The sequence below is a fragment of the Protomyctophum bolini genome, assembly GCF_963924005.1.
Source record: "Protomyctophum bolini genome assembly, chromosome: 24".
Lineage (NCBI taxonomy): Eukaryota > Metazoa > Chordata > Actinopteri > Myctophiformes > Myctophidae > Protomyctophum > Protomyctophum bolini.
In genome coordinates, this window is record NC_137885.1 from 27123812 (window position 1) to 27135008 (window position 11197).

General features: G+C 45.0%; 1 protein-coding gene across 1 annotated transcript in view; it reads right to left on the reverse strand.

The window, feature by feature from the left end:
• Positions 1–11197, reverse strand: part of LOC308311846 (nck-associated protein 5-like) — a gene marked incomplete at its 5' end in the record, with an annotated part of 117833 nt that overhangs the window by 51214 nt on the left and 55422 nt on the right. The window contains 3 exons of the mRNA XM_080758621.1: positions 5631–5750; positions 6517–6555; positions 11112–11180. Of these exons, the coding sequence (XP_080614747.1) occupies positions 5631–5750; positions 6517–6555; positions 11112–11180 (228 nt within the window). The remainder of the gene's footprint in view (positions 1–5630; positions 5751–6516; positions 6556–11111; positions 11181–11197) is intronic.

The following is an 11197-nucleotide window of genomic DNA, read 5'->3' on the forward strand; positions in this document are numbered from 1 at the left end:
TAGTTATTTTGATCAACGTTGTTGCCTGTTATTATATCTCTCCTAACGGTACCACACATAACACAGCATGGAAATGTGGACAAAATGGTATCCAACAACGATAACAAAGTATTCTTTAGTTTTGTGTCTGAGAGGCTATAAAGGGCTGTATTTTGCGTGTCTTAAGTATACCAGGTCTTATTCCCTATAACTTGCCATTTGGCTATTCTGAGTGGCCAAAGAGCATTGATCACGCCTCCAGGTCTTTAGTTTACTCAAGTTATAGGGAAGAAGACCTGGTACTTTAAGGACCACTTCACCACTTTTCAACCTATCTTCATATAATAGGTCCTCACTAATAATCATGATAAAATGGCACGATTTCTTTCTACTCAGTCTGTGTCTCATAGGAGGGCTGTGGGCAGTTTAGAAACCGTCTTCCAGTGACATCATCATTAGGCAGACTTTTTTTTTTAAACAAAAATGTTTAGATTTTCATTATCGTGAGAACGATGGCTTCCATTTTCGCATTGCAACTTTTCAGGACTAGAAAGCCTGCAGTTTCTATTAGCTTGTATTCCCCATCGATTATGTCACTGGAAGACGGTTTCTGAACTGCCCACAGCCCCTCCTATGAGACACAGACTGAGTAAAAAAGAATTGCGCCATTTGTTCATGATTATTTGTGAGGACCTACTATATGAAGATAGGTTGAAAAGTGGTGAAGTGGTCCTTTAAGACACGCAAAAATACAGCCCTAAATCTCATCCGATGGCCTCTCTCCTCCTCTCTCTAGCCAGACATCGCTCAGATGTCCCCTCCTCCTCCTCCTCTCTCTAGCCAGACATCGCTCAGAGCCATCACCACGTCCGCCCCATGCAGGGGACCGTCCAAAACATGGCGAGGGAGTGGGGAGGGGAGGGAGGGGCTTAGGTGTCATGGGGAGAGGAGGGAGGGGAGGGAGGGAGGGAGTGATCTTATCGTATACGGCGCCGGCCGGTGCAGGGTTTCATTTCACCTCCTCAGCATCCTCATCAAGGATTCAGTCGATAATGTCACAAGGCCATGGGGGGTGAGGGGGGGTCGCATATGACGAGTGGGTGTGACAGGACTAGAACAAGCCCCCCCCCTCCCCGGGGAGGGGTGTATACACTTCTTTTCAAGGAGGGTCTCGAACATGAAGGGCAAAGTCACTGCCGTATAGAGGCTCGTCAAAATGCATGATAGTATAGGGTCTGCCTCTCGTCCCCGTGAACTAGACTGAAGAGGTCCTCTCGTCCCCGTGAACTAGACTGAAGAGGTCCTTTGTCCACCATAGTCCACCTTGAGGCTTATAATCAGGAGTTGTACTGTAGTAGCCACAGGATAATCTAAGCGGTGCATATTGCTCTTGTCTTTCATGTCTTTATGTATGTAAATTGTCTTGTTCTTTGTGTTATGTCTAATGTGTGTATATGTGTTCTGCATACTTGGCTGCTGTGTCGCAAGACACATTTCAGTGTGAACTGACAATAAAGTACTATAATATCACATATCCCCATGAACTGACATTGGTCAAAAGGCGGATAGGCACGTGCTAAAAAGGGGCGCACGCGCACGCACACACACACACACACACACACACACACACACCGAGCTCACCTCGCATGTCGGATCTGTGCATGGGAAGCTAAGTCTTATGCCGCTCTTACATACAAAAGAGGAATCCTCACTTGCCAAAGACAGATAGTATGGGGATTTCAGGCAGGGCTTTATATAATTGCTACATTTACTTTAGATATTAAACGTTCTATTTACCTCCTAGAACTTAAGCTTGTGTGTTGTTTATTTATTGTGTCCTTGAGGCTCTGAGGTTGCCTTGCAAAGAGCGACTGTAACAGTAATTGGCAACTGAATTACCATATTATATTATACTGTACATGTCTGTCACACTCCGTAATGCTACGTAAATGATGATCTGGTGTTCTCACTCTCGATATATTCAACACTAAAAAGCGAGAAAAAAAACTTTAAAAAAAGCTTAATTTGGTGTTGTCACTTTCTTACAGTATGATTGTACATAGTATATATTATATTTCATTGTGGATTATTTCCTTGTATGCGTACAGTATGTGACCATTTCTGACCTAGGCTAAGTCATTGGATTTTTTTCCAATTTTAGTTTTCTCATGTCATGTGAAAGCAGGGAATCGTACAAGCTCATAGCGTGCCACCAAGTGGCGCGCTATGAGCTTGTAGGTCTGCTATTTTTGAAAAGTCGTGAAAATGTGGTGGAAATCTTTGAATATATATTTCAGAGCGAACAATTGTAACTAAAATATTTGCTTCTGGGGGGGGGGGGGGGGGGTCCCTGGAACAACATATTTTGAGATGGGGGTCCGTGGCCCCAATAAAGATAATTCTGGGGGTCCTTGACATGAAAAAGGTTGAGCACAACTGACATATAGAAACATGGGTTTTTCAGAAAACTATTAGGATTTAGAAGCCTTTTTTTTTAATCGACCTCAGTCCAAAATGGGTTAAGAGCGTCTGCTAAATGCCTACAATTTAGGCATTTATACCAGACACTATATAGAGTGTGCTACGTCTCCTCGAGTCACCTGAGTTGAGCCTGTGAGGTCGTCGGGCGGGGCTATAGAGGGCAAGTTGCTACGATGGGGCGATGATGGAGTCTGAAGAGAAGAGGTGGCTTTTCAGACCACTTCAAACTCAATATCCACCGGCTGCTGAATAATGACAACCTTGAGACGTTTCATTTTCCACCCCGTCTCAAATAATATGAAAACTGGAAACTCTCTCTCTCTCCATTCTTCACCGTGGTCGTTTTACCCCCGACATGGGGAACATGAAGTGACCATGTGACCAGAACACTACACTTAACACCCCATTACAGTCTCTCTTCAGTGTCTCTTTGCTGCTTCAGTCAATCTCTCTCTCTCTCTCTCTCGCTCTCTCTCCAGCCTTATCGGTCCTTGCACGTCCGTCTTCCTCCCTCTGCCCCTCTTCTCCTGATGGACTGACAGCCCCCCCCTACCCCCCCCTAACCTTATCGTCTGTCAGGCTCCATTTTCCACGTCTCATATTAACGGCATGGGCGTCAGACTCAGATCTCAGTGGCAGGTCTGTCTGTCTGTCTGTGTCTGTGTCTGTCTGTCTGTCTGTCTGTCTGTCTGTCTGTCTGTGCGTCTGTCTGTGCGTCTGTCTGTGTGTCTGTCTGTCTGTCTGTCGGGTGGCGCCGTCTCAAGCATAACGCGGAGCAGACCAATACATATCCTTTTGCGAGATAATTTTGTCGTATCGTCGATTGGCATCGTAATAAAAAAATGGTGAAGAGAACAAAAAGTCTTGTCTGTGTGTGTGTGAGTGTGTGTGTGTGTGTGTAGCTGATTATTCTGCGGTTTAAGCTCGGAAAAAGTCAGAAAGTTAGGTTGATGTATGGCGTCACCACCACCAAGGTTCTCACAAAACTACAGTATGTTCAAAACTCAGCTATGACAGCTAAACTTAAGGACTAAATTAGTGTTGTGAAGTGTATACCTGTAGGAGCAGGTCTGAAGCAGGCTTCACCCTCTGCTGAAACAGGATGCCCTGTTCTACTGTAAGTCTACTGTACCTGTAGGAGCAGGTCTGAAGCAGGCTTCACCCTCTGCTGAAACAGAATGCCCTGTTCTACTGTAAGTCTACTGTACCTGTAGGAGCAGGTCTGAAGCAGGCTTCACCCTCTGCTGAAACAGGATGCCCTGTTCTACTGTAAGTCTACTGTACCTGTAGGAGCAGGTCTGAAGCAGGCTTCACCCTCTGCTGAAACAGAATGCCCTGTTCTACTGTAAGTCTACTGTACCTGTAGGAGCAGGTCTGAAGCAGGCTTCACCCTCTGCTGAAACAGAATGCCCTGTTCTACTGTAAGTCTACTGTACCTGTAGGAGCAGGTCTGAAGCAGGCTTCACCCTCTGCTGAAACAGGATGCCCTGTTCTACTGTAAGTCTACTGTACCTGTAGGAGCAGGTCTGAAGCAGGCTTCACCCTCTGCTGAAACAGAATGCCCTGTTCTACTGTAAGTCTACTGTACCTGTAGGAGCAGGTCTGAAGCAGGCTTCACCCTCTGCTGAAACAGGATGCCATGTTCTACTGTAGTAACTGTACCTGAAGGAGCAGGTCTGAAGCAGGCTTCACCCTCTGCTGAAACAGGATGCCCTGTTCTACTGTAAGTCTACTGTACCTGTAGGAGCAGGTCTGAAGCAGGCTTCACCCTCTGCTGAAACAGGATGCCCTGTTCTACTGTAAGTCTACTGTACCTGTAGGAGCAGGTCTGAAGCAGGCTTCACCCTCTGCTGAAACAGAATGCCCTGTTCTACTGTAAGTCTACTGTACCTGTAGGAGCAGGTCTGAAGCAGGCTTCACCCTCTGCTGAAACAGGATGCCATGTTCTACTGTAGTAACTGTACCTGAAGGAGCAGGTCTGAAGCAGGCTTCACCCTCTGCTGAAACAGAATGCCCATGTTCTACTGTAGTAACTGTACCTGTAGGAGCAGGTCTGAAGCAGGCTTCACCCTCTGCTGAAACAGAATGCCCATGTTCTACTGTAGTAACTGTACCTGTAGGAGCAGGTCTGAAGCAGGCTTCACCCTCTGCTGAAACAGAATGCCCATGTTCTACTGTAGTAACTGTACCTGTAGGAGCAGGTCTGAAGCAGGCTTCACCCTCTGCTGAAACAGAATGCCCATGTTCTACTGTAGTAACTGTACCTGAAGGAGCAGGTCTGAAGCAGGCTTCACCCTCTGCTGAAACAGAATGCCCATGTTCTACTGTAGTAACTGTACCTGTAGGAGCAGGTCTGAAGCAGGCTTCACCCTCTGCTGAAACAGAATGCCCATGTTCTACTGTAGTAACTGTACCTGTAGGAGCAGGTCTGAAGCAGGCTTCACCCTCTGCTGAAACAGAATGCCCATGTTCTACTGTAGTAACTGTACCTGTAGGAGCAGGTCTGAAGCAGGCTTCACTCTCTGCTGAAACAGAATGCCCATGGTCCTGTTCTACTGTAGTTACTGTACCTGTAGGAGCAGGTCTGAAGCAGGCTTCACCCTCTGCTGAAACAGAATGCCCATGTTCTACTGTAGTAACTGTACCTGAAGGAGCAGGTCTGAAGCAGGCTTCACCCTCTGCTGAAACAGAATGCCCATGTTCTACTGTAGTAACTGTACCTGTAGGAGCAGGTCTGAAGCAGGCTTCACCCTCTGCTGAAACAGAATGCCCATGTTCTACTGTAGTAACTGTACCTGTAGGAGCAGGTCTGAAGCAGGCTTCACCCTCTGCTGAAACAGAATGCCCATGTTCTACTGTAGTAACTGTACCTGTAGGAGCAGGTCTGAAGCAGGCTTCACCCTCTGCTGAAACAGAATGCCCATGTTCTACTGTAGTAACTGTACCTGTAGGAGCAGGTCTGAAGCAGGCTTCACCCTCTGCTGAAACAGAATGCCCATGTTCTACTGTAGTAACTGTACCTGTAGGAGCAGGTCTGAAGCAGGCTTCACCCTCTGCTGAAACAGAATGCCCATGTTCTACTGTAGTAACTGTACCTGTAGGAGCAGGTCTGAAGCAGGCTTCACCCTCTGCTGAAACAGAATGCCCATGTTCTACTGTAGTAACTGTACCTGTAGGAGCAGGTCTGAAGCAGGCTTCACCCTCTGCTGAAACAGAATTCCCATGGTCCGGTTCTGCTGCTCCAGGTCAAACACACGGGTCCGTAGCTTCAGACACTCCTCCCTCAGATCCTGAAACACGGGGAACGAAGCGACAATAAATAAATAACTCATCACGACTCAAATGTTTATTCACACAGTGTTTAGGTATTTATTATCATTCTGTGTTTGCTGCTGCTGTACTGTATGTACGTTCCACATAACAAGACAACCAGTATGAAGAATAAATCACAGATTTGAGGCTTTAAATCTTTGCTATATAATCACATTTCTGAGACCGCTTCTAAAAACATGTATTCTATTGCTATAGTTTGATCAGTTCAGATAATAAATACTATAAGTAATAATCTCAAAATAAATCAACCTAATCTTGACGCATCGTTTCGGTGCACGACGTGCTTCCATAGAAGACATGTCAATCAGTCATTTATGGAGTCAAATATGGAAATATATCAAACATATCGGTGCAAAAACCATACAGCTGATGACGGATAATCTAATGACTTTCATAAGAGTTCACACGTGGTCGCTGGGGGAATAATTACCGTATTGTGCCGAATATAAAGACAACTCTGATTATAACGACTATAACCCTTTTTCCAAGACTCGTTTGTGGAAAAAGAACATTGAATGTCAAATAGTCTAGTCTAGTCTAGTCCCCCGATTATAATAGGACCCTGTTTTGTTTTTTTTAGTGGTGCAACCACTCAAAAACAACGTAGTCTATATATTCAGCACAACAGGGTACATTTATTTAGCATTTAGTAATACACCGCTGCAGTGACTCAGAGGTTTGGAGGCGCGGCGAAAAGCGTTTCCATGGAAACAGAAGACAAACCTTTTGGGTGAGAAGCGCCTGGACCACTTGATTGGCAACCTAGAGAGAGAGAGAGAGAGAGACAGAGAGAGAGAGAGAGAGACAAAAAGGAAAAACAGTGAAATCATTATTTGACCACACGCGTGTGGGTGTATCTGAGAGACAGACGGAAACTAAATGTGTGTGTGCTGTGCATGCATAACGTACATACATGTGTGTGTGTGTGCTGTGCATACACACTGTACATGCTCACAGATGTTTGGGCGTGCTGTACTTTTCAAAAGGCCAAAACAACCCGTATAAATCCTAGCATCCCAATTTTGGACATGTCGTTATAGGCAAAAACATAAAAATAAAACGAATTTGAAAAATTTGAAAATAGCCGATCTACAAGCTCACATGTAACGCTGCGACGCGTTGTGGGCTTGTAGATCTGCTATTTTCAACAAGTGTAAAAACTGTCATTAAGACGGCATCAAGGCACCGCCAAAACACATTTTGTTCGACTAAATCAACTGTAGATTTAGTCGACTAAAACTAGATTAACACTAAAACATTCCAGTTGACTAAAATGTGATTAAACTAAATGAAAACTATGGGCTGTATTTTGCGTGTCTTACTTAAGCACCAGGTCTTATTCCCTAACTTGAGTAAACTAAAGACATGGAGGCGTGATCAATGCCATTTGGCTAAAGAGCATTGATCACGCCTCCAGGTCTTTAGTTTACTCAAGTTATAGGGAATAAGACCTGGTACTTAAGACACGCAAAATACAGCCCTATGACGAAAACTAAAATCTAAATCTGCTGCCTAAAAACAACACATGGCTGTAGCTGTACGCTGTATGCGGACAGGGGCTGACGCATATTATTGCGATGCTATGCTTACTATGAGACCTAGCAGATCATGTCTGTATGTCTGTGTGTGTGTCTGTCCCACTTTTGTGCCCATATATGGAGCTGAGTGATTTGTTTGTGATTGATGCAACACACTCCATATTTGGACGTATAGCTGCTTTGGGGACTCCTTATATGGCTATGACTGAGTCATGGTGACATGAGTGTGATGGCATGGTCCAAGATCTGCGTTCGCTTCCCGCGTTTGCGCGGCTTTGCGAACGCAGTGAGCACTTACTATGAGACCTAGCAGATCATGTCTGTCTGTCTGTCTGTCTGTGTGTCTGTCCCGCTATCCAAATATGGAGTGTGTTGCATCAGCAATCACTCAGCTCCATATATGGGCACAAAAGGGGCCAGGTCCTCTCAGCTCCATATATGGGCACAAAAGGGGCCAGGTCCTCTCAGCTCCATATATGGGCACAAAAGGGGCACCATAAGTCCCCAAAGCAGCTATACGTCCAAAACCCAAATATGTACGAGCTGCGTTCGCTTCCCGCGTTTGCGCGCCTTACTCGTACTGTATATACACTATTATACAACACATGGCTGTATGCTGTATGCGGACAGGACAGGGGGCTGACGTCTATCGGGTCAGAGGCGTTGGACTAAAGTGTTGTTGTGCCTGCCCTGCCCCGCGGGCCTCGTCTGGGTGTCCTGGAGAATCACACCTCACAAGTGGAAAACGACTCACGAGGGGAACCACAACGTCCATCGACCGGAGACTCCGATTACCGGCCCATTGATTGGCTCATTAACATGCGGCGGTCGCGGCGAGCGAGCGGTACGAGGCGAGGCCACACTGGAGCTTCTTCTCCGAGGTGTCTATAGCTCTCCCTCCTCTCGCTCTCCCCCCGTTATCGAACCGGCCGAGGAGGAAACGCAGGAAATATGATGAAGTGCAGAGCAGTTAGGAGCAGTATTTAACCCATTTCGGGCGGGGAACCTCCTTTTGGTGTTAGCGTTACGCTATGCTTTTAGCTATTGAAAAATAGCAGATCTACAAGAGTGGCGCGCTACGAGCTTGTAGGTCTGCTATTTTTTTTTTTTAATCGAAGAGCGACTGACATAGAAACATAGCTTTTTGTCAGGATTTTTTTAGAATCTGATCTCACTCAGGTCAAAATGGATTAAATGGAAATGTTTTCCACTTCTGGGCCACACAACAACAAGGGGGGGGGGGGTGGTCGTTCTAACCTTGAGGACCCCATTCTACAAAATAATGTTCTTCAATCTAAATCATGGCAGTTTTCCCAGAAGCAAAAGATTTCAGTTAAAAACCGTTTCGGAAATAAATAGCAGAGATTTATTTACCAAGCTCATACGTAGCAGCACACTGTACGAGCTTGTATACTGTAGATGTGATGTTTTTTTCCAAACAGCTGAAGTTTTAAAATAATAGTAAAATCGAAAAAAAATAAGACCGCCGCCTACACAACCCCCCCCCCCTCCCCTCCCGCCCCTCACCACCTACACAAAAAAAAACAGCAAAGAAAAAAGTTATAAACAAGCACAGCCGGTCTCATTTGAGAATAAGCGTTCCTTGGTCTCCTTCTGTGAGACATATTGTTTTGTCTGCAGTCATTATTATCTGAGTGAGGCGAAGTGGACCTGCCTCGCGCTGGAGGCTGTTAGCCCGTTCTGACCTGAGATCAGATTCTAAAAAACGTCTTCTACATCCTGACAGTTTACCATTCTGACCCGAGATCAGATTCTAAAAACGTCTTCTACATCCCTGACAGTTTTCCATTCTGACCTGAGATCAGATTCTAAAAAATGTCTTCTACATCCCTGACAGTTTACCATTCTGACCCGAGATCAGATTCTAAAAACGTCTTCTACATCCCGACAGTTTTCTGAAAAAAGCTATGTTTCTACGTCAGTCGTTCTTTCGATTTTTCCAAAAAATAGCAGACAACTACAAGCTCATAGCGCGCCACTCGGTGGCGCGCTATGAGCTTGTAGATCTGCTATTTTTCAATAGCTAAAGCATATAGCATAATGCTAACACCAAAAGGTGGTTCCCGTCAAAACTGGGTTAGAGGAGAGAGACGGGCGCGTGGAGGAGCCGTGGACCCCTGTCATCAAAAAACAGCATCATTAGTGAGCCTCGCCTTCAAGGAAAAGCCACTGACAGGATGAACCCACACATCCTCTCCTCGCCGTGCAGGGAGGAGGAGGAGGGTGTGGGTGGGTGGGTGGGGAAAAAAAGTACGGGGCGAGTTGGTAAAGGGGCGACTCGTTTGGTATTCGTAACCCTCCCCCCCCCCCTGCAGCTTTCACAAGTAAGTAAATAAGAGGACCCAGAGAAGCATTATTTGTTGTCGTGCACAAACCGTGGTTCATACAGGGTCGCAGCGTATAACCCATTCTGAACGGGAACCCATGTTGGTGTTAGCATCATGTTATGCTTTAGCTATTGAAAAATAGCAGATCTACAAGCTCATAGCGCGCCACCGAGTGGCGCGCTATGAGCTTGTAGGTCTGCTATTTTTTGAAAAATCGAAGAACGACTGACATTTTTAGAATCTGATCTGAGGTCAGAATGGGTTAATCAGACCAGTGTGTGTCCAGTGGAAACCTCGTATGAATCTGATCTCGGGTCAGAATGGGATAAGCTACTCAGCCGCACCCGTTCTGGGGGATGATTAAAATGTTTACTGTAAAAGTATAAAGTCTGAAAAATTGATTATTATTTTTTCTTCAGCCGTTGTTGTTGTTGCCGAGCAAAGGGGAGGGAGGGAGGGAGGGAGGTGGTGGGAGTCCGATTCTAGTGTCCAGGCGTTGATGTATTTTATATACAGCTTGTGCGCGTGTAGATTTTTGCAAGTCATTAATTATTAGTCTCTTGAGTAGTTTTCATTTAAGTTTTAGTCACATTTTAGTCACCCGGAATGTTTTAGTGTTTAGTCTAGTTTTTGTCGACTAAATGCCATAAGATTTTTGTCGACTAAATGTACAGTTGATTTATTCGAACAAATTTGTTTTGGCGGTGCTTTGATGCCGTCGTAATGACTGATTTTACACTGAAAATAGCCGGTCTACGCGACACGTTGTGAGCTTGTATATCTGCTATTTTCAGCATCCAACCAAGTGAAAAATGACTCATACTGGATCTCTTGTCCACTATAGTCCCTTCCTTTTAGTCTAGTTTTTAGCTGTTGACGAAATCGTCAATATATTTAGCCTTAGCTTTAGTATCATAGCTATAGTTTTCATTTGGTTTCCATTTGTAGGCATGTAACGATATATCGTATATCGCGATATATCGATATTATATCCCGACGATATGTATCGATTTATTAAAAATAAAAATCGAGGGGGGGCTAGTGTGTGATAAGAAATGTCAGCTGTAAATCATATTCCATCATATTCACATGACTTTGGAGAGAAATGAGAGAGTAGAGGCCTGGAGAGGGGAGCTGTATAATGTGACTGTGACTGTAGCCCAGGTGATGGTCGTTATTGATGCTCATTAATACATCAAGCAAGGCAATTATCTTTGCAATGTAGTTAAATAAAAATTGTGAAAAAAGCTTTGGGGGGGGGAAGATAAATCATTAAAAAAAAAAAGAATGGTCATTTTGTCTGGAAAATCATTGTGTTGAAAATATCGTGAAAAATCGTATAGTGAACCTCATATCTTGATACGTATCGTGAGTTGAGTGCATCGTTACAACATGCCTACTCATTTGTGAAAAAAAGGTAGTCCAAACTCACCTCGTCCAGACAGCGCTCGTACTGCTCCCTTTGACTGGCGTTCTCCGAGGCCAGCACACAGTTCTGCTCCTGTAGGTCACGCACAC